Raw genomic sequence first — 27,013 nt, 5'->3', positions numbered from 1 at the left:
TAACGAAACACCTATAATGAATATGCTGGATTTAATAAAAAGTAGAACATCATAAGTAAAAAGGTTAAGAAACCTCAGCAGAAAAACAAACTAAAATGGAATCAAAAGAGGTCATTTTGCAGCTTAAAAGTCCAATATCGCAAATAAAAAACTTACTAGATGGGCTTAACTGAAGAAAATGGGTAAATAATATTAAAGGCATAAAAAAAACTGATCTAAATTGTTTTAAAAATGGGGAGAAAAGTGAAACAAACCAACAGTGCTTCAGTGATCTCTAGACCAATATGAAGTAGTCTAATACAAAGCTGAGTTCCAAAAAGAAGACAAAAGGAGAGGAGAAAGAGATAATGGAGAGGGGAAGGGAGGGAGGGAGGAAGAGAGACGGATACACACAAAGAACTCCCTTAGCTGTGTCAATCAAAAATGTCTCCAGACATTTCCACATGCCTCCTAGGTGATAATATTCCTGGCTGCAAACCTCTAATCTGGAATATATAAAGAACTATCACAAATCAATAATAGAATGACAACCTCATAAAAAGAGAACAATGATTTTTTTTTTTTTTTTTTAGTTTATTTATTTTGAGAGACACAGAGAGCATGAGCAGGCAAGGGGCAGAGAAAGAGGGAGAATCTCAAGCAGGCTCTGAGCTGTCAGCACAGAAGCGACACAGGGCTCGAACTCACGAAACTGTGAGATCATGACCTGAGCCAAAGTCAGCCGCTTAACTGACTGAGCCACCCAGATGCCCCAAACAATTATTTTTTTTAATTTAATTTTATTTTTTGAGAGAGAGAGACAGAGAGTGCATGCACAAGCAGGGAAGAGGGGCAGAGGGAGGAGAGAGAACACCAGGCATATTCTACACTTAGCGCAGAGCCTAACCACGAGGGGCTGGATCCCACAACCCTGGGATCTTGACGTGAACCGAATCGAATGCTCAACCAAGCCACCCGGGTGCCGTGAGAAAATGATTTAAAGACACATCCCAAAAGAAATAATATAAATGGCCAATAAAGCACATGAAAGAGATACTCAGTATCATTAATCCACAGCGAAATGTAATTAAAACCACCATTAAAATCACTGTATAATACTCCTCTCATACACTGCTAGCAGAAATGTAAAATAATACAACTGCTCTGGAAACCAGTTTGTAAGTGTCTTATAACATTAAGCATATACTTTTTATATGACCCAGAAATTCCACTGCTAGGTTATTTACCTTGATTTACCTTGAGAAAACATATTCACTAAACAAAACAAAACAAGAGAAGAAAGAAAAGAAAACATGCCCAGCAAAAGACGACTTCTTGAATTTATAACACCTCTGAACTGGAAATAAACCAAATGTCCATCAACAGATAAATGGATAAACAAATTCTAGGATACTCATTCAATGGACTACTACTCAGCAATAAAAAGGAACGGGCCACTGATACATACAACAATATAGATGAATCTCAGAAACATTATGCTAAATGAAAGAAGCCAGACACAAAAGAATACATACTAAGTAATTCCACTCATGAAACTAGACAAGGGAAATGTAATCCATGGTGACAGACAACCTAAACTGTGTAAACAATGGGGTTAATGGTGAACACCTGCTTTCCTTTGGGAACTCTGGACCCCTAGTACGTGCCACGCAGAGGCTGCCTCTGTGACTAGCCTCCAGGAAACATCCTGGGCACCAAATGTCCAACGAGCTTCTCTGGCAGTCATTCCACAGGTATTGTTACAATCCATTGCTGGAGAAATTAAGCATGTCCTTTGGGACACCACTGGAAGAAAATTCTTGAAACCTTATACTTGATTTCCACTAGACTTCATCCCATGCATCTTTTTACTGATTTTGCTTTGTATGTTTTCATTGTAATAAATCATAACCCTAAGTAGCTCTTGCTGAATCCTGTGAGTGCAAACCACTGAAACTGGAAGTGGTCTTTGGGACCCCTCACACAAACACAATTCTGAAGTTCAGAGGAGGGGCCAACAATAGACAAATAAAAATGTGAATCATCAGCACACAGCACCATTAGAGTGTATGAGATCACTAACAGAATAAATACAGAGGAAAGATGAGCTCTGGGGCCCTCCAACAATTTGAAATCAGTCAAATGAGGAGGAACTATCAAAAAGGAACTGATAAGACACAAGGAGGTTGGATAAAAATCAGGATTTGTAAAGTATCCTGGAAGCCAAAAGAGGAAAAGTCCTCCAAAGGAAAGGAATCATGGTATCAAATGACAGCTCTAAAGTTTTTTTGTTTTTTTTTTTAATTTTTTTTTTTTCAACGTTTATTTATTTTTGGGACAGAGAGAGACAGAGAATGAACGGGGGAGGGGCAGAGAGAGAGGGAGACACAGAATCGGAAACAGGCTCCAGGCTCTGAGCCATCAGCCCAGAGCCCGACGCGGGGCTCAAACTCACGCACCGCGAGATCGTGACCTGGCTGAAGTCGGACGCTTAACCGACTGCGCCACCCAGGCGCCCCGACAACTCTAAAGTTTTAATAAGAGGAGACTCGGAATTGATCACAGGATTTAGCAGAGTACAGACCACAGGTCATACTAACAAGAGTAGTTTTATGAAGCAGTGGGGGCAAAAGAATGATTAGAGCAACTTCAGGAAAGAACAGAGGAGGACGTTGAAACAAGTTCAGGTAACTCCTATCTTCTACTTTAGGAAAGCAGAAAAATGGAGCAAAACCTGGAAGAGAATGTAGGGTAGTTTTTGTTGTTATTCTCACCACAGAATTACAGCATGGCTGTGTGCTGGCGGAAAGGGTCCAAGAGCAGGAGGTGAGCAGTCCTTACGACGCAGGAGACAGAGCAAACGGCTACTGGAGCAATGTCCTTGCTCCTTGTAAGTGAAAGCAAACGGGATCTAGTTATACAACAAAATGCATGCAGTTGGCCTTAAAGCAGGGACAACTTAGTCACGGTAACACATGGGACAACAGCATATACGAGCACAGATACACAGATATGACTTGATATTCTCTCTCAATGAGAATGGCAGAAAGTGCTGGAAGTCTAAAGAAAAGGAAAACAGTGTGAAATAGTCATTTAGGAGAGTGGCAAAGTGACAAGGATAACACATGAGCATTTCTGGGTAGCTTTTAAAGGCCCACCTGAGAGTAGAGGTCATGAATGGAGATGAAGTATTGCTTTGTATGCATGCATTTCTGTTTCCAAGTCATATTTAGCTATTCAGGTAGAAAGGTGGATTTGGCCAGGATTGGGACTTCTTTTTAAAAAACAAAATTTTTTAACATTTATTTTTAAGAGACAGAGAGAGACAGAGTGCAAGCAGGGGAGAGGCAGAAAGGGAGACCCAGAATCTGAAGCAGGCTCCAAGCTCTGAGCTGTCAGCACAAAGCCTGATGTGGGGCTTGAACCCACAAACCATGAGATCATGACCTGAGTCAAAGTCAGACGATGCTTAACTGAGCCACCCAGGCACCCCCACCAGGGTTGGGGTTTCTTCAGGGAAAAACAGCAAAGGGAGTAGTGCGAGGAAACTGAGGCTCTGTGCCAGAGGGAATGTGATGACAGATTCCAAACCTGATACAAGGGAAGCGATAAGTAAAGATCCCAGGGAAGTGAAAGAATGTTTGAGCTGGGGAACTAGAGCTGGTAACTTCAAAGCACTAAAGGATAATGACCCAGGTGAAGACATACCAAGTAGAAGTCCCGATGACTCACAGGAGATTTGAAATGTGGGGAGGTCAGGTGGGAAGCTGGAGAGAAGGGAAGGCAAGTGGTCTAGAACAATAATTCTCAAAGTGTGGTATGTGAGTCTCTGTGGGTCTCTGAGACACATTCTAGAAGTCTGAGAGGTCAAGACTATTTTTATGTAATATTAAAGAATTATTTGCCTTGTTTACTGTCGTTATCTCAAGAATATACAGAGGAATCTTCCAGATGCTACCTGACATAATGGGGACATCACTATGACAGCTAACAGAATGTATGTATCTATTCTTATGTTGCCTAGAATTGTCCATATTGGTAGCTGTATGATATAACTAACTTTGTAAGTTTCCCCAAGATTAACTTAGTTTGTTGGAAATACTTCCACTATGTTCTGTTTGTCTTCAGTTTTATCTGCTGTAACCTCTGTAACCTCTTTATTGTCCAAAAAATTACCTTAAAACCCAAACTTTCCTCGAGCCTACAAAGAAACACAGTTGAGACATACGTACGTTGCTGTGTTTTGCAATATTAGTATTAAAAATGCTCTGGAAATCTCTACAAATTTTAAAACTTTATTTGAAACTGTTTGAAATACTTTATTCTAAAATAAGTTTATTCTAATACATTTTTCATTTACTTATTGATGGTTCTTTGGCTTCAAAATGATAAAATTAAAACATTTGTCTGCTGCAAAACCCACAGCTGTGCCATCTAAGTCTAAAGGTGCTGACAAATATAGACATGACATGGAAGGGAGACTGGAGCAAAATAGGAAAATAGGAAATAACTATTAGAATTAACAAAAATTATTATTTCCCTCAAATGTATAGATGTTGATAACTTGCCTTATTGTGCCTATCCAACAGAACATTCCTGAATACTACCCTAATGCCAGTTGTGGGCACACTGAGATCACATACTCAGTTTAAAGACAAGTATTTTGGGACACTTGGGTAGCTCAGTTGGTTGAGCATCTGACTCCATTCCAGCCCAGGTCGTGATCTCACAGATTTGTGAGTTCAACCCTAGTGTTGGGTTCTGCACTGAAAGCACAGAGCCTACTCGACATTCTCCCTCTCTCTGCCCCTCCCTCCCCTGTTCGCACTCTGTCTCTCTCAAAATAAATGAACTTAAAAAAAAAAAAACAAAAAAAAAACTTATTTTTATTTGAGAGAGAGAGAGAGAGAGAGAACGAGCATGTGCCAGCAGGGGAGGGGGGCAGAGGGAGAGAGAATTCCAAGCAGGCTCCATGCTCAGCACGGAGCCCAAAATGGGGCTCGATTCCATGACCCTGGGATCTTAACCTGAGCCAAAATCAAGAGCCGGACGCTCATCCAACTGAGCCACTCATGTGCCCCTAGAAAAAATATTTTAAATGAAGATGTGAAAAGGTCTTCAAAAGCCAGAACTGTTATAAAATTTCAAAGTAGAAATGAAAGAGGCACTGAAGCACTTTACAGGGTAATTATGGTGCTGGACTGGCTAGAGAGGCGCACACAACTGCTAGCAGCTGAGAAAGCCTGGGACGCATGACAATGCCGAATGCCTACTAGATGAAAAGTCAGTAAAAAAAAATCACAATGCTGCCACTTTTCAATTACACAGTAAGTTCCTGAATTAAAGACTTGGCAGAGACAGACTACATTTTTGTATCTGTGAGCCAGACTACATTTTTGTCCTGCAAACAGATTCATATACAGATGTAGCTGACCCTGGTATTTTGCTTCTATTAATTTGGTGTCAGAACCCATCAATCATTAAAGATCTTTTGCGTGAATGTACGGCCACAAACGCATGCGGTGTCGAAATACTCGAAACATTAAAAACTTAAACATCTGTGTTGACAGTTGCACTGATGGTAGGTATGCAAAGCAACGTGGGTGACAATGGCAGGCACCTGAGCACAAATTAAAGCAGGGGCACCAAACTGTACCAGCAGTCATTCAATTCTCTGCCACACACTCTCACAAGGAAAGAAAAAAAAGGCCAGTTTAAGAATGTCTTTGATGAAGCAATTTATATAGCATTTTGTACTGACTCAATCTCAATTTTGAGTATATGTGTTCTTAATATTCCGTGTAACTAAGTACTATGTGTACGTCAGTCAAGGAAAAGCATCTCGAATGCTGGAGCTGAGAGCTAACCTAGCAGCTCTTTTCACAGAATGTCATTTTTATCTGAAAGGGTGACAAACCATTGTAATTCAGATTTGAGTACTTAGTAGACTTCCCTCAAAAGAGAACAAAATAAGCCTGTTATTTCAATGATAAAAATTCAATGATTCAAGTGAAAATTGGAATTGTGGAAAACTTTTATCTACCACAGGGAATGTGACGGTGTCCCAATACATTAGAATTTAGAGACGTGATAAGTAGTGATTTTTTTCCTGGATATTGTACAATGAAAGATATCAACATTTGGAAGATCTCCATAACTCAGTAAACCAACGTTTTCCAAATGACCAATGCATGATGTCACAAAACCACGCATGGATAAAACATCCATTCAAAGTATAAAATAGACTGCTGAGGGGCACCTGGGTAGCTCAGTCGGTTAAGTGTCCAACTTTGGCTCAGGTCATGATCTCACGGTTAGTGGGTTCGAGCTCCGCGTCGGGCTCTGGGCTGACAGCTCAGAGCCTGGAGCCTGCTTCAGATTCTGTGTCTCTCTCTTTCTCTGCCCCTCCCCCCCCACTCATGCTTTGTCTGTCTGTCTCTCTCTCTCAAAAATAAACATTAAAAAAATTAAAAACTAAATAAATAAGACAGATTGATGAATTTTAGTTTAACAGAGTATGCAAAGTTCATTGATACGATTTCAAATGTTTAGGAAAAGTAGCAAAAAAACAATGTCCACAATTACCTGGAAAGACTATTAAAATGTTTTTTTTCCAACTACATATCTGCATAAAGCCAAATTTCCTTCATGTAGATCAACCAAAAACACATAATGCAGCAGACTAAATGCACAAACAGGCAGGCACTGGAATTCAGTAAAATATTAGAGATTCACAAAACTGTAAACCAATGCCACTCTTCTCACAAACATTTCTGGAAAACAAAGCTAGTTTTCATTAAAATGTTATTCATGTCACCATACAACGGGTTTATTATTGCTATTTTGAAACTAATTAATAAACATTTATAAAAATTTCAGCCTTAATTCCCCTAATGATAAGTAACAATAGATATAATATACACTAGCAAAATCTCTTAATGGTCTTGAATGACTTTTTAAGAGTACAAAGTAGTTCTGAGATTAAAAAGTTTGAGAATTTCTGCTCTAGAAGCAACAAACGAGGATGAGAAAGACAGTTATTTACCCCATCTTCAGGCCCACAGTATACGGAACTGGAGAGAAAGTGGCCCCACTCACTGGGATCCAGGAAAAATATATGCTCATAAAGCTGCCAGCTTTCAGCTGGAGCAAACTGGTAAAAAAACAAAACAAAAAAAAAACAAAAAACAAAAACTCTCCCCTCTCTCCTAAAACACTAAACTTCCCCATCTTTACTAGATCTTTCCTCTCACATTGAGCAGTTCTATTACCACTGAACCCTGGAAAGATGATGCGGCAGCTCTAGCTAAGTAATGGTCCAGGTTGGCTCTTATGCTGATGGGCGAACCCTCTTAAACTTCACAATATTACACATACCAGCAAAATGCAGCAGAAACAAGAATTTCCCTACCAATTTCACTTCCGCTCCCTCCATCTTGGACACTCCATAAGATGATGCTACTCTCTGAAGCAACAGCAACCATTTTGTCTTTGTCGCCATGTGGACCTCCAACCACTTTTGCATTTAAAGCTACTCGTTCAATAGTCCAATCCAAATATGGACTGGTAAACACTTGTTGCCATCCTGAAGACTCTTTGATTCTGTTAGTAAAAATAAAATATAAGTTAGACTCAGCAGCAATTAAGCAAACAATACAAACGAATGTTCCAAAAAAATTAATCACAGCTACATTTATTAAATACAAGATTCTGCCAATATATTTCCTCTACAAAGCCAGAACAATATTCTTAAGCTATCTTCTATTTACATACATAGGACATATAAGCCACATAACAAGAGACCAGCGTTTTATATTTCTCCAAAGGAAAGTTTAGAACAATCACTCAGATTTTGAAAAAGCTTTAACAACTTAAAAAAAAAGAAAAAGATTGTATCTTTCACTTTTCTACTCAGAAAAGTGCTACTATCATTATCTATGGATAGAACAGTCACAAAAATCAGAATTTTAGGATATTATTCCTTTCAATTATTAATCAGTTATTCAGTTATTAACTGTAACTACCTACAATCAACCTATTATTTTTTGGTACTTCAGGCGACAGGGCTGATAGTCTATCCAGGTAAACCAAGATGAAGGCATAATCCGGTATATACCACTATGCATTCCAATAAACTGGGACAATCAAATGAAAAAAATGTAGGGCTTTGGAAAAGCCTGATTTTAAAGGTTTCATTCTAAATGAAAAAATTTCATGAGCCTATTCCTTCCAAATAAATAAAGCCTACCACGGTTCAGATCTGCAGTTGAGTGAATATAAATGCTTTAATATTTCATTACTTAGAAACATACCTGTAAGTTTTTAGTAATTTTTCTGCCCTACCTGAACTTAAGTCTTTCAGCCATGTATTCCATATAATTATATAGCCAGCCTTCATACATTCAGAACTTATAGTTATGCAGTCACAAGTAATGACCTCAACCTTAACTATGTAATATCTGCTTTTGAAGTCACACCGATGGAAACAAAGTTGTAAAGTTTTTATTTGCCTTACCTATGACAGTAAACACAACATGAAGAAAACGATGCTCATTTATATACTACCTGACACACAATCACAAAAAAACCTTCAGTGTTCATACATGACAGTTACCTGAGGACCTGGGTAGAAATACTTTCGCTTCAATTTTGTTTAATAACGTGTGCTAACATGCACCTGGAGGGCTCAGTCGGTTGAGCAGCTGACTCTGGATTTCAGCTCAGGTCATGATCTCACAGCTTGTGGGTTCAAGCCTACAATGGGCTCTGCACTGGCAACACAGAGCCTGCTTGGGATTTTCTCCCCTACCCCCAAAATAAATACATAAAACTTAAAAAAATTTTTTTTGAAGTACGCTAAAGTAATACAACCATAACTCGCAAAAATATGCAATTCAGCCTTATCATTTCAAAGAACTAATGATTTCCTTCACTTCAAAAGAATATACAGAAAATGCACAATTTTTTTAAGAAAATGCACAATTTTTCCTAAGCATTATATGGTTCTGCAATTACTCACTTCAGCCACCAGATGGGATCATGTGTTATGATATATAAACAGAAAAAAATCATTTAGTAAAATCTAAACATGTACAAACATTGAGATATGACATATAGGCCCTCTTAGGAACTGTCAAACTGGGCACAATGCAGGAATTTGCCAGCACCTTGAGAATAGTGACCACACGCTGCTGATGTAGATACAGACACATACGAGGCTCAGGACAGTGTTCAATAGAGACCCTGTGCAGAATTTAATGATGTAAGTTTTGTGATCATTACTTTAGAAATGTAAGTGTATATGAGCTCATCTTTTACAGAAATCATACCTATAAGTTACCTTTCTCTACAGAAATTAGGTTATTATAAAATAGGGATGCCAAAAAAGAGTAAAAGAATCAGGACAACATATTTGAAAGTGATTATAACAATTGGAAAATTTAACTCGAGGCACCTGGTGACTCAGTCAGTTAAGCATCCAAATCCTGGTTTCGGCTCAGATCATGATCTCGCAGTTCATGAGTCTGAGCCCACATGGGGTTCTGCACTGCGAGTACAGAGCCTGCTTGGGATTCCCTCTCTCTCGGTCCCTCCTACATGTATGTGCTCTCTCTCTCTTTCAGAATAAATCAATTATTCTGATTAAAGATTAAACAAAAAAGAAAATTTAATTCAATATGATAGGTGATATTGTTTTTAAGTTAAAATCAAATACAAAGATGAAAAACATATATGCTTTATCATCTTCCACACAAGTGACACAAAACTTTAATATGTAAAACAAGACAGATGAGCTTTGATTGGTACTCTACCTCCTTACTCCTGCCCAGTGAACCAACACTATGAAATCAGGAGACTTATGCAAAGAGTATGAATACCATCCACATTAAAATCTCAAAAGAAATATAGTGGAGGAGTCATGCCCCGACAACATTGTGCAACTTACTACAAATATGTAGTACCTCAGATTATATGGGAACAGATAAAATAGGTCATTTTAGAAGAGAGTCTAAAATTAGATCTAAGTATATCTATACAAATATAAAGCAAGATAAAGGAGGGCTTGCAAATTCACTGAGGAAAGGATAATTTATGTGATAAATAATCAGAACATAATTAGCTACTACCCTCTTGGAAGAAAAGAAAATAGATCCCTAAATCTCACACCATAAACCAAAAGCAAGTTCCGAATGGATTAAAGATCGAAAAGCTCCTGGAGGGCAACAATTTACACAACCTCTCTTCAGTAACATAGATATACAAAAGTAAACAGGTAAGCGTGGGAGGAAGGAAAAAAAAGAGAGAGGGAAACAAACCATGAGAGACTCTTAAGGTCAGAGAACAAACTGAGGGCTGAGGGAGAGAGGTGAGTGGGGGAAGGGCTAGATGGGCGATGGGCACTAAGGAGGGCACTTGTTGGGATGAGCACTGGGTGTTGTAAGTGATGAACCACTGAACTACTCCTGAAACCAACACTGTACTGTGTGTTAACTAACTAGAATTTAAATAGAAATTTGAAGGAAAAAAAAAAAAAAGTAAAGCCTAAGAATGTGGAAAATTAGTAAATCTAGGTGAGAAGATACAGGGGTTCAATGTACTATTTCATTTTTTAGGGTTTCAAATTTATGAAAAGCTGTGGAAAAACAACTTGTGGAAAAGATTACACTATTGAAATCATTTGAGTATTTATTTTGAAATCTTCTAATTGCCACTGTGTTAAATGATTTAACCATATACGAGGAAATGCAATACATCCTCAATTCTCTTCCTTCGTCACTATGCATAATTAGTCTGTCATCAACAACACTCAGAGAAAGCAAAGAAAGGTCATGGTCAAAAGCAAACACAAAAAATGGAAAATGTAACAGCATCCTTCTGATATTTGTCACTCAGTGAGGGAAATTTTGTGCAATACTGCATGTCTCTGTGTGGCAAGTAGCAATCTTCAGTACTGCTGTGCAATAACAGAGGTTACACCTGGGTAACATAATTATTTCACAACTCCTCTGGAATTCCTTATTAATAAAAACACGTACATAATATTTAACCAAATAAAAAATAAAGTCTAAAATAGTTTTCTCAACTTAGAGCCACAGCCCTTAAGTTCAAAACACCTCCCCTCAAAAAATTCCTTTTTTCAAATCAGTCTTGCTTCATATAAAAGTCATCCCCCAAAGAAATCACCCAAAAAGTCATTTCCATACTATTTAATAATTAAAATAAAAAAACAGAATACTCGCAGAAGGAAAAGTTTGCACTAACTCTCTATTGCAATGAAAATATAACATAGAGATTATTGTTACAAAAGGCTTTTTTACCCAAATGGCTAACCTACCAATAAGCTCAGATTTAAACAAATACATCTGGGATTCTTTAAAATACATCTGTAAACTCTGTAAGTTATTTTTCATATTTTTAATCTATTGTGGCTATTTTTTCTTAACTAAACTCAATGGTGACAAAATGTTTATATATTCTTTTATTTTTTAGCAATTAAGTGGGATAATAATCACAACCGTCTATGTGCTACTATGCCACTCTGTCAGAGTAACACTGTATACAGTGATTGTGAACAAAGAATCCTACCCCGTCTCCAATTTAAAAAAACAGAATCACTGGTCTCCACTACATTCTTTTTCATTCTCTCTTAGTTTCTGAGAATGCAAGAATTAGTAAAACCAAACCACCTCTGTGTAAGTCTCACAGATTACAGACATTAAACCATATCACTGCTGCCCACAATTGTCCTGCTTCAATACCTCACTCCCAACTCTTTGAAAGTCATGACCAAGTCTTACTACCCCCACCTACAGAGTACAAAAGACTGAAATCACTATAGACAGAAAATCACAAGACTCCTATTAATAATTCTGCCTAGCCACTTAATAGTTAAAGTGATTCAAGAGCTGGACAGAATAAGCAAAAAGAAATAACCTCAAGATACCTCAATTCTATCACAGTTGATATTAAATGGGAAAGATATATAAAAGCTATCAGAACATTTATCAAATTAATTACATAAATGAAACGAAATCTAGTCAAGAGACACAGAAGTGGGCAAAATACACAGGAAAAAAATATGACTAACAACTCTTATGTCTGTAAATATAAAATCACAATTATTAAGAACTACACCTCTCCAAAAACAAACCTTTATTACTTATACAGTACCTGTAACACACAGCGAAATGAGCATATGCAGCTACAATCCAGTTGTGATGGCCAGCCACAATTAGCACCTTTCGTGGATCCACAGGAAACCCTGTTGATTTTGGAAAAAGAAGTGGTTAACGTTCTAAAGCTGGGGTGCGTATACTATGGCCCATGGGCTGATTCCAGTCTTCTACCTGTTTTGATTAATAAAGTTTGGCTGAAACACAGCCATGCACATTTATTTACATATTGCCCTTGGCTGTTTTCAATGCTGCAATGGCAGAGTCAAACAGTTCTGACAGAGCCTAAAATGTTTACTGTTTCTTTAACATAAGAAGTTTGTCGGGGCACCTGTTTCTTTAACATAAAAAGTTTGTCGGGGCACCGCTCAGTCGGTTGGGCGTCCGACTTCAGCTCAGGTCATGATCTCGCTGCTCGTGGGTTCGAGCCCCATGTCGGGCTCTGTGCTGACAGCTCAGAGCCTGGAGCCTGCTTCAGATTCGTTTCTACCCCTCTCTCTGTCCCTCCCATGCTCGTGCTCTGTCTCTCTCTGTCTCTCAATAATGAAGAAATGTTTAAAAAAAAGGTTTGTCAACTCCTAAAGATTTAGAGCAGACAGATGATCACAAACTTTTTAAATAAATTATATGTCAGATGAGATATAAAAATATAAATGATACATTTACATTAAAAAGACAGGTAAGGCAAAGATCACATCTTTAAAAAATAATTACTCAGTATCACTCAGAACTAAAACCATTTGCATTTTTTTTTTTTTTTTTTCTGTCTACTTCTGTAATCTTTGTTTACCTAGCCTAACAGTCTCTTCTCCAGTTCCAGAGAGAGCAGGCTGGGTACCATTTCCCCGAGCTTCACTTTCTGTGGAATTTAATCCATTCCTAGAACCAGCAGAGGATCTAGTTGTGTTGTTTATTTTACGACTAGGAATACCTATAAAAAGAAATAATAAGGTACATTTATTTCTAAATTCACCTACCAAAAATTTATAATTTCACACTGTAACAAAGAAACATACAAATGTGAATTTCATCATAGCTAAAACATGCCTTCCAATATAGCAATTTATTACAAATAATTACTGTGAAAAACAAAATGAAAATGAAATAAATTCTTTCAACAGATTTCTATTTATCAATCACGTTATATTCCATTTTAGCTAACTCTAGCTTACTGAAATCAATCATTAATTCAGTTGTCACCAGTGTTCACATTTGCTGTCTGTTTACAGTGTTTCCAGTTGCTTTGTGTTCAGTACAAGGCACTCACGGAAACTGCTTTACAGCTCAACTGCCCCTTTTACTAAATGTCTTTTATTTGGCAGAAGAGTCTGTTTTGGAATGAAATCTTGCTCAGAAGCCCAGCTTAACAAAGGTAAAGGCAAAAGTCTCCTAACTGACTGAGGTGGGGCAGGGATGACAGGCGCCTCATGGCCTCTCTCTCGTACACTGGCCTATGCCTGCAGAGCTCCCGGGGTTCTACAGAAAGGACACTGACAGCCGGTGCTCTAACACAGGCTGGCAGGCTATGGGCCATGGCTGTTTACATCAATAAAGTTGTACTGGTTGCATCCGTTCATGTCCGCAGAGCGTACGACAGGGCTGAGTAGTTGCCATCCAGATCTTCTAGCCCACAAGCCTGTCTGGCTTTTTACAGAAAAGAAAAAGCTTGGCACATCCCCACTCTAACATACAGTAGGACTTCTGTTAAAATTAAAGTTCTCAGCATTCTTAGTATATTTATACACAAGAAACTCAATAATCAAGAAAACAGATTTTCCTCTCTACATGCCTGTATTTGCCAAACGATGAAAAAACAAATTTTCTTAAAGACTAGCTAAACGAAGCAGAAGTACCTGGTGGAGGCAAGTAACCATGAAAAAGGACACTGCCGCAAGATGAGCGTTCCAGTTCTTCGCAGAGGAGAAGCCTTCTTACTAAAAACATTTCAAAGCAAACTTGTCAAGAGTACATGCAAACAGAAAAATAGTACTCCATTTTTATTTTCTCTAGTTAAAGAGGATAAGGAAAGAAAAGGAAAATGTTTAAGTTAAATCAGTTGACAACATCTTTTTACTATGAAAAACCACAAAAAGTAAGCACACTGAACCAGGTCATCAAAAAACAGGACCTGGTATAAAACATATTTCATTAGACAAGTTTACTACATGAAAAGTCAAATCATAAAAACAAAATTATTAGGACAACACATACCTAATGGAGTGATTCCATAAAATTCTGCTTCATGCCTGAGAACATTAATACTTACTCCCCTACAAAAAAAAACAACAAAACACCAAACAAATGATATAAATCCTCCAACACTGGCAACTTGGATTATCTGAAGCAGAGGGAAAAAGTACTACATTCTTAGTGAACAAAGTCATAAGGCTTTAAAACTTACTCTTCTCCTAATATCTTTAGTCATTTTAAAAGCTCTAAATAAAACAAAACAAAACAAAACAAACAAACAAAAAACAAAACGCATGCCAACGAAAACATTTTTTTACTTAAAAACCATTCCCGTGTAGATAAACTGGGTAACTGAGAAATTAGGGCTTCAGAGGGTTAATACGAATAAATTATCAAGAAATACCTAATAAGGCAAATAAGAGTAAGAATCATTCTTGTATGACATTTATTGCTTTTAAATTTTTATAATTATTTCTATATATATTTTAACCTCCCCAATTATACTATAAAGATCCCTACTCCAGGCGCCTGGGTGGCTCAGCGTCCAACTTTGGCTCAGGTCACCATCTCCTGGTTTGAGTTTGAGCCCCATGTCTGGCTCTGTGCTGACAGTTCAGAGCCAGGAGCCTGCTTAGGATTCTATGTTTCCCTCTCTCTCTCTGCTCTTCCCTGGCTCTCCCTCTATCTCTCTCTCTCTCCAAAATAAATAACATTAAAAAAAAACTTTCTTAAGATCCCTACAAGCGCATGATCCATCCATTTTCATATACCTTGCATAATGACTGTATATAATAATTATGTAATAAATATTTGTTGAACAAAGAAATTCAGATAAATGACTTTTCTCATCAGAAACCAAAAATAAAAATATAAAGAAAAAGTGGGGGGGGGGAAGACTAGCCTTAAAAAGGGCTAAGCTTACTAGAAGATGTTATAGGACCATTAAATAATATGAAAATAAAAAGTAAAAAGAACAGAAGATTAAGAGCTTACAATACTAATGATTCATTTTGACTTGCAGTTATAACTTGTCTTTACTTTAAAAATATTGCCTGGGAAGAAAAAAGAGCAGCATCACTAAAAATTAAAAGGATAATAAAGGAATACTGTCAACAATTCTTTTCCCACAAATTTGATAACCAAGATGAAATGGACCAATTCTTTGAAAGGTATCATTTGCTGAAACTCACATAAGAAAAAAAGAGACAATCCGTATGGGCCTATACCTACTAAAGGAATTGAATCAAAACAGAAAGCAACAGACCCAGAAAGATTCACTAGTGAATTCTACCAAACATTTAAGTTAAGAAATCATACCAATTCTCTATAATCTCTTTCAGAAGTTAGAAATAGGAATATTTCCTACCTCATTTTATAAGGCCAGTATTACCCTAATACCAAAACTAAGACACTATAAGAAGAGTACAGACCAGTATCTCTCATGAACATTGGTGCAAAAATTCTCAATAATGCCATAAGGCAAGAACTGTAATAAAGGCACACAGAGAACATACAACTGTTACTCACAGATGACATGGAACTATGTAGAAAATCCAAAAGTACAGACAAAAAACTCCTAGAACTAATAAACGATTATAGTAAGGTTGCAGGATACAAGGTTAGTATATAAAAGTCAATTGCTATGTACTAATAATGAATAGTGGAATTTAAAATTAAAAACATAATACCATTTACATTAGTACCACCAAAAACAATTATTTAGGTATAAATCTAACAAAAAATATGTTAAGATCTATATGAAGCAAACTACATAACTCTAATGAGCAAAATCAAAGAACTAAGTAAATGGAATGATATTCCATGTTCATGGATTAGAAAATTCAGTTTTGTTAACATGTCAGTTCTTTACAACTTCTCTGAAATTCAATTAAATCCTAATCAAAATTCTAGCAAGTTATTTTATGGATATTGACAAACTGATTCTAGAGTTTATATGGAGAGTGAAAAGACCCAGAATGGTCAACACAATATTGAGGGAGAATAAAATTGGAGGACTGCCAGTACTCAACCATGACATTTACCATAAAGCTATAGTAATCAAAACAGTGTGATACTGGCGAAAGAAAAAACAATCTGAAGAGCCTACCTACGGTATTATTCCAAGCATAAGACATTCTGGAAAAGGCAAAATTATGGAGATAATGAAAAGATCAATGGTTGCAGGGGGGCGGGGGGGGGGGGATCAACAGTCAGAGCACAAAAGATTAAGTTAGTGAAAATATTTTCTATGATATTAAAATGATGGACACGTGTCATTATACATTTGTCTAAACCCACAGAATACACAAGACCTAGAGTTAACTATAATGTAAACTATGAACTTTGAGTGGTTATGATGTGTCAATGGAGGTTCACCCTTGGCATGAAAAAAAAAAAGTACCATTCTGGAAAGTGATGTTGATAATGGGGTAGGCTATGCATGTGTAGGAACAGGAGTACATGAGAGATCTCTGTATCTTCCTCTTGATTTTGTTGGAAACCTAAAACCGCTCCAAAAAAGGTCTTTTAAACAATTCCTTGTGTTTAATAAACACATACAACTGCAATGTTAAATTGCTTTTGTTTGTCAAATTGGTTGTGACTGGTTTAACACAAAAACAGTTAAACCTTTCTTTTCAAAACCATCTGTGTTAACAGCACAATAGTGCTGGCTAATTACAAGGTGTCTCAGGTCACAACAGTTCTTGAACCCAGTCTCCTGGGGAGGACAAGAAAACAAATATGGTAATTATAGCACAGTGTGATAAGGGCAACAGAAGAATTTTATGGAAGGTAGAAAATTAGAATACAGTATTTTTTAAATTCCTTCCCATCTTCTTTTGAAAGGTACTACTACTTAGAGAATTTTAATTTGATAGGCCTCTTTAAATGAAGTAACATAGCAATTTATAAGAAGCGCAATCAATAAAAACAGATATTTAATTCTTACTAATTCTGCCTTTCCTGGGTTATCTAGCTGTGAACTAGTCACAAGAAATCGACCACAAGTAAATTTAGGCTTCTTTCATCAAATTCTATGAGTCAATATATTTTATTCAAGTAGTTAGTAACTTATTTGCCACCTCCACGGACCAAAAAAAAAACCAAAAAGCTCCAACAAACTCTTTTATTGATTCAGTAAATATCTACTGAAAAGCTACAAAGTGACTATATGCAGTCTTTTTTGTTTTATATGCACTGTTTTAACACTGGAAAAATCACAGGAAACAAGAGACCAAAAGATTTTTGTCATCTTTAAGGAGTTCATATTCCAGTAAATATAAGCCAAAACTTACATAATATTATAAAGAAGCAGGTCAAATAAACAACTAGAATTTTTAAAATATTTTTTAGATTTTATTTTTAAGTAATCTCTATACCCAACATGGGGCTTGAACTCACAACCCTCAGATCAAGAGGCACATACTTCACCAACTGAGCCAGCCAGGCACCTCTAAACAATTGGAATTTTAAAAGCTGTGTCTAAAAAAGTATAAAGAGATCTTCAGTGAAAGTTCACTAGGAATATAGGGAATAAAAGAATAATAAAGGCAAATTAGACTGTAAATTCTTAGTAGGAATCCAGATGTTGGCAAAGTTAAAGTAACAGTTTAAACGGTCATTCGTTTATCTACAATCTATAAAACTCACATATTGGACATGACGCATAAAACTCATGTACCAAACACAATGCTAGATCCTGGGACTATATAGGACAGTGCTTACCCTGTTGAAATTTAAAGTCAAACGGAAGATAGACTACTAAAAAAGGAAAATGTGTAAGAAATGTTGTGGTAATGGCAGGACAGGAAACTAGGAAGACCTATACTGACTGGACATACCAGACATTATTGAAGAAGTCAGGACCAGGACCAGGACCAGGACCAGGACCAAGACCAAGACCACAAAGGGGCGCCTGGATGGCTCAGTCAGTTAAGCGTCCCGCTTTGGCGCAGGTCATGATCTCACGGTCCGGGAGTTCAACCCCTGCATCAGGTTCTATGCTGACAGCTCAGAGCCTGGAACCTGCTTTGGATTCTGTGTCTTCCTCTGCCCCTCCCCCACTCGTTCTCTGTCTCTCTCTCTTTCAAAACTAAATAAATAGTAAAAAATTAAAAAAAAAAAAAAAAAAAAAAGACCAACACCACAAAGAGGTGAAACTGTTGCAACAAGAGAAATTAAGCAGGGGCAAGATCGTAGAGAGCCTTATGAAACAATAAACTCCCAAATCCCTAGCCATTAATCCAAGAACATATTAAATAAGAGTTTTAAGTAGAGTAGCAACCAGATGACATTTATATTTTTAGAAGATAAGTTTGGCTACAGTGTGGAAAACTAATTGGAAGGATGTAAGAATGCAGGCAGGAAACTGAATGGGAAGCTACTGGAGTGGTCTAAAGGAAGAGACGATAGATACGATGGTGGCCTCTACCTGTGAGTTTAATTCTGGGGAAACTTTCAAGCAAAAATAATTTGGGGATGGGGGCGGGGGAGAACTTTTTTGTTCCACAGAATATTCCAAAAACACAGACTATCAGTAAGAATTTACTTTAAAAAGATACATTTCTTACCTTAAATCTAGTTCTTTTGTCCGAAGAAAATTTAAAATGGGTGCAAATGCTGCTGGATCTCGATCAATAAATATCTGTGAATGAAAAATTGTTTTATTTTCAAATTATAAATTCAACTAATTAATCTGTAGCACTAAGGGGACAAACACTAAATTATTTAAATACCGTATTTACTTGATCCCACTCTTAGATTTTAATGTTTCTAAAGTTAGAATGCAGTTTTAAATGTGTGCATTTAAGGTAGTGTTGTCTCTTCACCCAAAAACCTATTATCAGATTGATAATATTTTAAATGTAGGAATACTGGCATCTATTTATTGATATTTTTGGTAAAAGTGACATACTTTTTATCTGAAATATTGTAGAAATCAGTAAATACTTCAAAACCATTATACATAAATAATACCCTCTTATGTTATCTTATCATTAATTACTGGTGACAATGATTGTAACTTATATAATTTGTGATTCATATGTGAATTAATGAAACAACAATGTACTTTAATAAAACACACAGGGTAATCAAGAAAAATAAATACTGCACATTACTATAAAAACTGGAAACGAATACTATTCTCATAGCATTTTTACATTCCATTATCTCAGTTTCCTCAAAAGCCAGGGGTGGGGATGATGACAAAACACATTTCTTAAATAACAAATACTGCACCAGATACAGGGAAAAAAAACAATGCTTTAGAAAATATGAAATACGTAATTGATAACTTTCTACAGGAATGTATACCAACACTTTGGATACAAATTTTAAATCAATTATAAAAGTTCTAACCATAAAAATGAACACCTTTTAAAGCTTGCATTATTCAATTAGACAGAAAAATGATAGCTAGCAGTAAACCTCTTTATACTATGATTGATTATGTTTTTACAATAAATGAGGTTGTTCTAGCTACATAAGCTCTTGCTTTTGTTTTTATCAGGACCAGTGAGAAGTTGGAGAAACACAACAGATAGGTGCAGATGTTGTTACTACTGATGTCTATAATCTCACATGGACGTACGTGCTTTTGCTGCCTAATTTCATCTGCAAATCCCATTACAGCAAATAAGTACGTCTGGTCACTTTATTGCCTCCAAACAGAAAGCTATTTTAGCTTTTGTGAGTACTAGCCATTTCCTTTACATACTGTTGCGCACATTATAACTGTTTTTTAAATGTATAAACTAGTATTTCTGTACTGCACCCTGATAGTTCTTTCCTTCCCTCATTTTGCCATTGCTGTACAGGTTCCTAAGGTTTTTCTCCAAAATAAAAAAATTGTAGGACTTAATTAATTTGCAATATCTTACCATTCTAATTCAATATCAAAATGCTTTAGTATTCATATTCATCTAATTTTTGCTAAAGTTTTAATTACTGATTTAAAGTATTTCCTCTCCTGACAATGTAAGCTTGTATCATCCAACCTCTCTAATCATAAATACTTAAATTGCTATATGCAGTATTCCAATTTGAGGTCTATTAATTACAGAAACACTATATGTAACAAGAAATGAAACACTTTTTAAGTACATATACATCACTGTCATTTAGTGGTTATTAAAATATTAGCTTTTCTGTCTTCTTAGAGTCACTATATAATATGGAACAATCATTAGCATTAATATTAATAATTAATTATATTAATAATAAACATTTCAAGTTAGAAATATATATCAGCATATTATACTCACAGCACCAGTTTCATCTCGCAGTGTTGAAATTCGTCCACTCAGCAAACTAGAAGAGTCATGATCAATAAGCAGTTAGTTCCTAAAATCTGAGTATGAATAGAATGCCCTCATTTTTTATCAAATGTCCAAGACCAATACAAATGAATCATCATATCTTCAAAATAAAATCAAAAATTTTAAATCTATTTTAAAAGTGAAGATTTTTACCCAAAAAATGAAAACATTAATTTAACCGGAAAAATAAAATTTTTTATTACTTTAATAATCAAGTTTTTAAAAAAAATGGTACTAAAGAATTATATAAAATACCTGGAAAAAAAAGAATCTGGAATCCACATAAGGGTTTGTCTTGAGGTACTAAATCTGCAATTAAAAATAATCTGGTATTATAAATGAGGACATGATTTGAAATCTCAGTTAGTTAACCTGCTTTCATATAATAATTTACAAGTTGTTGCACAGCTATAGCTACATCAATTACGTACATTTATTATTTTAAAATCGTGCCAGTTTCAATTCAGAGCTAAGATTATTCAAAGAGAGTGCAACAAAAATCACAGAATTTTTTTTATTTTTTATTTTATAGAGAGAGTGTGTATACAACCTGGGGGGGGGCGGGGGCAAAAGGAGAGGGGGAGGAAGGGAGAATCCCAAGCAGGCTCCATGCTCAGCAGGGAGTCCGATGCAGGGATCACCCTGGGATCCTGACTTGGTGACCTGAGCCAAAATCAAGAGTGAGACGCTCAACCGATTGAGTCACCCAGGTGCTCCCAAAATCAAATAACTAATTCGCTAACATATAATGCTTCTTAAAATACCACTTTCCAGCATGCCATCTGCTGAAGAATCAACAACAAGGCCATCACAAGTCCAAAATTCTCAACATTTATAATTACCTTCAAGTCCCATTCCATCTCTCCAACACAAGTGTATTCCCATCTAATAAGATAGTACTTCAATACCCCTGGACAATTCATGCTTACTCTCTCATTGGGTATCTACTCTACCTATATATATTTTTTTACTTTCTGTTGCCATCACCATGTGTCCTCACACAGAAGACAGCCAAACAGACTTCTGCTTTTCTCCACATTCCTTGTCTAGCATTATGACTGTTTTAAAGCAGTCCCTGTGCCCATTAATCAGATTAAGAAAGGATCCAGGGAGTTCATTCAAGAAACCACGGCAAATTTTGCAAGTGTATATCTTAGCAAAATCTTAAGAAAACATGAGGAGCAGATTATGGCTAGTCAAAGGAAACTGACTTGGCCAAATAAATAAAAGCAAATTCAGTAAATGGCAAACTGAAGGATACAAGGACCCACTGCCCCCCCCCCACACAAAATCACTATGTTCTTGAGGCTATCAAATTAACTCCAAATAATGATCACTTACAACTTGTGATCCTTCATGCTCACTCATTATTCAGCAGACTGCCAGAGAACTCAAATTTTGTGTCACTTAGAAAATTACACAGGTCTGCTTAAAGTTCCATTAGCAATTTCAATTAAAATCAGCAGTTTGGGGTAGGGTTAGTAATCTGAAATTTATGGGCAAAAGGATTAGATCCTCTCCCCCACCAATTTTCCACTTTTCAAACAAGAGGAAGACAAATGGGGGGGGGAACCCCACAGAACATAAAAACTAGGTTTCAAGTATGACGTCATAAAAATGACATTTGCAATTACATGCGGTGCCTGGGTGGCTCAGTCAGTTTCGCGTACAACTCTTGGGCTTCACCTCAGTCATGATCTCACTGTTTGTAGATCTAGCTCTACACTGGGCTCTGCACTGACAGCTTGGAGTCCGCTTGGGATTCTCTCGCTCCCTCTCTCTCTGCTCCTCCCCTGTTCGTGCAGGTATGCATGTATTCTCTCCCAAAAATAAACTTTAAAGAAAAAATAAATTAGCTAAACTTTAAAGAAAAAAATAAAGTTACATGTGACACGCATAATTTTCTGCAATATATATGAAAGCCTTATCTAATGGTTTTTAGCTCCTATCCACAGTGTGCCAAGAAAAGGGCCATGTCCAATCTGGTCTCAGCAGAAATGTTACTGAAGATATTAGCATAATATCTACACTTATAGTTCTTGCTCTTTGCCTCCCTCTAAATTAGCTTGGAAGCAATCTAATTAAAATTATTTATCCTTCAATGTTACTATGCCACCAACCCCTACATTTCCCATTTTTACTTCAAATTCCTTTATCAAACCTGTAAGGCTGGTACTATTATCATCACTTTACATTTTAGGAAAACTAAGCACTAAAAAATAATTTGCCCTAGGCTGCTGAGTAGTTACAGGGAAAGCGTGGGAACTGGAATCTGTATCTGCATGATTCCAAAGTCCTTTGTCCATAAGTTCCCCACTAGCAGATCCCAGACCTCTCTTGTGAGGCCTCAAATTGTACTCATTCATAACAGAATTAATCACAAATTGAGTCATATTAGGTTTCTTTCACTTCTTTAGTTTTTTTTGGGGGGGGGGGGTTGGTAAATAATGTTAATTCTAAGTGAACCCTTATCTTCTCTACTTCCTGAATTACCCACACAGTGTTAAATAAATCATAAAAATTGCTCATTTCTATAATTCCTTTGAATATGTCCAATTTCATATCCTTCCTCTCTTCGGGGGGTGGAAAGGACCTCACCTATATAACATATGCTTCTCTGCTCACAGTATACCCTCCTTTTGAGTTTTACTCTATCACCTTGGAGCCTACCTCCATTCTTGCCACAGGTAGTTCTCCCAGGGGCAATTCCTCAACTTTATTGAGAATCAAATCAGGATTTTTTTTTTCTTCACAATGGCTAAGGTGACTGTGTTAATCTGTTTTGTACAAGATACAGATGACTTCTGGATCCCTTCTAGCTCTAAACTGCTGCAAGAGTCTATGATTCAAAGTAACTCAAGAAAATAGCCTTAGAACACTTGAAGTTGGATGTCCTATTTTCTATAGGCCATGTCATTACTTATTTTATAAACCATGTTATCCTAGCAAATCTATAAAGTTTATGCTGTTTTTTTTAAATTCTCATTCCTATCTAACAACTTTCGTATGTCTTCTAAACTGTTCGACCCAATAATATATTTATCTTATTTTTGTATTCTTTGCTAATATCATCACTTAGAAAAACTTACACCCTGATAAAATCAAGTTTCATAAACAGTGAAACAAAATAAAGTGTTTCAGCTCCAAGATGGCTGCCTTTTATAATTAAAAAATTTAAACTCAATTCTACAGTCATTACCAAGAGTTCACTCATTATTAAACCATCCACTTTCAGCATGCAGTAAATAACACTACATTTAATTTTTATCGTAATAGTAATATCGTAATACTTTAGAATGCCTGAAAAGAAACATCATCCACAATCTATAGCAATTAGGAACCAGTGCAGGTATTTTCAATGACTATAGTGCTATTCCTCAGCATTAACACACACTGCAGGTCGACTCTAGAGGGGGTATTCCTTTGCATCCATACGTTATCAAACCCGCAAAATTTCCATGTGATTTTAAGGGAAAAAATCCATTTCTTACATTAGGACACATGCCTTCTCCAGAAGACCAGTATCTATACAGCGCAATAATCCACCTCACACTGTTGAACGGTTTTGCATGGGGGGAGGGGGCGACAGGGAAAGAATGAAGAATTACTGCTTCTTGTGTTGAATAGTACACTTAGAATTAAACGTTTAGGATTAAAGTACGATACATTTTTATCCGTATGGTTCACAATGTCGTTTTGTATTTTTAAAAATATTAGTTGGGTCCGGGATGTTGAAATCCTTTCATGTTCTCAAGCACTCTATCGTTCATCTCCTACCAAGCTTAAAACTCAACCACCCCTTCCTTCAAACAGAGCTGGCAAAGTCCCATTTTTGAGAAGAGTGACTCATAAGCCATACCGAATCCACAAATGATTTTCCCCCAAGAAAGCTTAACAGAAGTCACAGACGGGGAGTGGAAGGCAAGAGAGAGGATAAAGAGCTTTCAGTCTGTCTACTCTGAGTAGACAGTGCCAATATCCAAAGCTTCTCAGAACCCACTGCCCTGCAGGTTGAACAGATCCTTCAAAGCTATACACCCAGAAACTCTGAAAATAAATAACAACGTACTGCCACTCTACTGTACTCCATCCACCGAAATCCTTCGAGACTGCAAACACTCCTTAATTAGAAGGGGAAAAGAGCACAGTACTCTTTCTTACCCACGCCCACCGACACCTTGTTGACCGAAAAGGGAAGCAGGTTCATCTGCAAAAGCCAAACCACAAGGCCAGGCTTCTACAAAATAAATTCCTCAAATACACTCTAAGGTTAGGTAAGGAAGGCTTTTTAATGTTCCACTTGGCCTGATAGTTTAGAAAGGGGGAGGGACAAAGGTTGGCATTCTAGGAAGGCAGCCACAGGCACATGGGCCCGGCTCGCTCTAATTCCAAGAGGCCCTCCTGCCTCTCCGTCCCCGGAGCAGGGACTTCAACTCGAGAGCCGCCGACATTCTTCCCGCCGGGAGGGCCCCCGCGTCACCCACCGGGCTCGGCTCCCACATTCGCCCAAGTCCCCGCCAACCTTGGCCTCGCCGTCCCCCTGCAGGCCGTCCGCCGCATGCCCGCTCCGAGGCCCTTCTCCGCGGACTCACCTGGTCCCCCCGACGTTCAGCTGCACGATCTCGCCACTGCCAGCCGCCGCCGCCGCGGCGAAGCTGCCGCAGTGCCCTCCCGCCATCTCCGGAGGCTCCGGGCGCGCACGCCGCCCGCCGTCCCCGGCCGGGGCCGTCGAGCCCGCGGAGGGAGCCCGAGGAGGCGGCGGCGGCGGGGGCGGCGGCGGCGGGGGCGGCGGGGGCGGCGGCTGCGGCAGGGCCAGCAGGGCGGCGGCGGCCGGAGGGCGGGAGGTGCCCGGAGCGTCCCCCACCTTCCCGGCGGCCGGGCCGAGCTCTCTCGCTGCCGCCTCTTCCCCTCCGCTCCCGCGGCGCGGGAGGGCGGCCCGGCCTCCACCTCTCGCGGCCTCCAGGCCGCAGGGCCGGCCCCGGCCTCTCCTAGTGCTCAGCTCCCGCGGCCACCGCTGCCGCCACCGCCAAGGCGGCCGCTGCAGCCGCAACCTGCCTGGGAGAAGGGGTCGCCGCTGGGGACAAAATACCGCAGCGCTCACCGCTTCGCCCGCCGCTGCGGGGGAGGGGGGGGGAGGAGGAGGAGGAAGGAAGGGCGGAGGAGGAGCTTCCCAACCCAGCGGGGCTGGCACTGAGGGAGTTAAGGGAATGTGCTCCTGGGCCGCCGCCCGTAGGCGCGGGTTTCCAGGTCTTTCCAACCGCCCCCCACCCCCCGCGCGATCCCAGCCCGTTCCGTTTTACATTTAAGGTTTTCCAGTAGTCAGATTCCCCACATTGGGGGCAAGTCTGGGCAGACTGTCCTAAGCAACTTTATTGTCTCCCTTCACGCCGATTTGGGAGGTGAAGGGGAAATTTCCTGGAGGTAGTAGTTGCTGCCTAAATGTAAAAAATACAAATACAGTGAAAATTTGGGGATTTTGTAACTTTTTAAAATAGCGTTTATCTCAGCAAATTCATTACTGTATTACCCTCTTCAGTCTCAACCCTAGTCCCCCAAGCAGTTTTGTTATTTGTTTTGTTAAACCGGGAAGGAAACAAAAGGACAAAAACAACCCCTAGCATGTGTAGGGCAATGTGTTTCTGGAATACAGTAAGCATTCAGTGTTAGACACACACAAATACACACTTTAAGAATTGTTTACTTTAAATATATATTGGAATCTGAAAACTTAGCCGCTACTAAAGTGTATGTGTATGTATGTATATAATTATATATACACATAAGTTTTAATTTTTTTTTTAAATTTCAGAACGAGCATGGAGGCAGAGAGAGAAAGAATCCCAAGCAGGCTCCACACTCAGTGCTGAGCTGATGGGGTCTCCATCCCACCACACCTACCCCCATCCTGACCCAGCCGAAATCAAAAGTCCCACACTTAATTGACTAAGCCACCCAGGAGCCCCCTAAAGTATATTTTTAAAATCATAACACTATAATATCTGATGTTAGCTAACATGTTTCAGAGTTCATTATTAGTCTGTGGTACTAAACTCTGTTAAAAAGAAAGACTCAAGATGGAGTCACTTTTGCTAAACCCTATCAAGACTTAGTGCCTAATCTGGGGCACCTTGCTGGCTCATGTGGAAGGGCCGTGAGTTCAACCCCCACCTTGGGTATAGAGATTACTTAGAAATAAAATCTTAAAAAAAAAAAAAACAACAAAAAAACTTAATGCCTAACCTAATTGCAGCTTAAGCCTCTTCTAGGACTGGAAATTTAAAACAAATAGTCTGGGGGTGCCTGGGTGACTCAGTCGGTTAAGCCACCAACTCTTGATTTCGGGCTTAGGTC

The 27,013-nt window shown here is 38.2% G+C and overlaps 1 protein-coding gene across 2 annotated transcripts in view; it reads right to left on the bottom strand.

Moving 5' to 3' along the window:
• The window catches only part of KCTD3 (potassium channel tetramerization domain containing 3), a 54,170-nt gene extending 28,805 nt beyond the window's left edge, over positions 1-25,365 (bottom strand). Inside the window, exons 1-9 of one of the 2 annotated variants that reach the window (XM_030302387.1) lie at positions 25,255-25,365; positions 20,918-20,971; positions 20,609-20,654; positions 18,914-18,987; positions 14,364-14,422; positions 14,006-14,086; positions 12,943-13,083; positions 12,151-12,241; positions 7,391-7,581 (exon numbers count right to left, since the gene is read on the bottom strand). In XM_030302387.1, coding sequence (XP_030158247.1) covers positions 7,391-7,581; positions 12,151-12,241; positions 12,943-13,083; positions 14,006-14,086; positions 14,364-14,422; positions 18,914-18,987; positions 20,609-20,654; positions 20,918-20,971; positions 25,255-25,340 — 823 coding nt within the window. In that variant the 5' untranslated portion in view covers positions 25,341-25,365. Of the gene's footprint in view, positions 1-7,390; positions 7,582-12,150; positions 12,242-12,942; positions 13,084-14,005; positions 14,159-14,363; positions 14,423-18,913; positions 18,988-20,608; positions 20,655-20,917; positions 20,972-25,254 lie in introns of those variants that run through there. The other variant, XM_030302388.1, reaches the window with a different exon arrangement.
• Positions 25,366-27,013: the final 1,648 nt, after the last annotated feature.

The sequence above is a fragment of the Lynx canadensis genome, chromosome F1, assembly GCF_007474595.2.
Source record: "Lynx canadensis isolate LIC74 chromosome F1, mLynCan4.pri.v2, whole genome shotgun sequence".
NCBI lineage: Eukaryota > Metazoa > Chordata > Mammalia > Carnivora > Felidae > Lynx > Lynx canadensis.
Note: the sequence above shows the minus strand (reverse complement) of the source record. Positions and strands in the feature narration are given on the sequence as shown.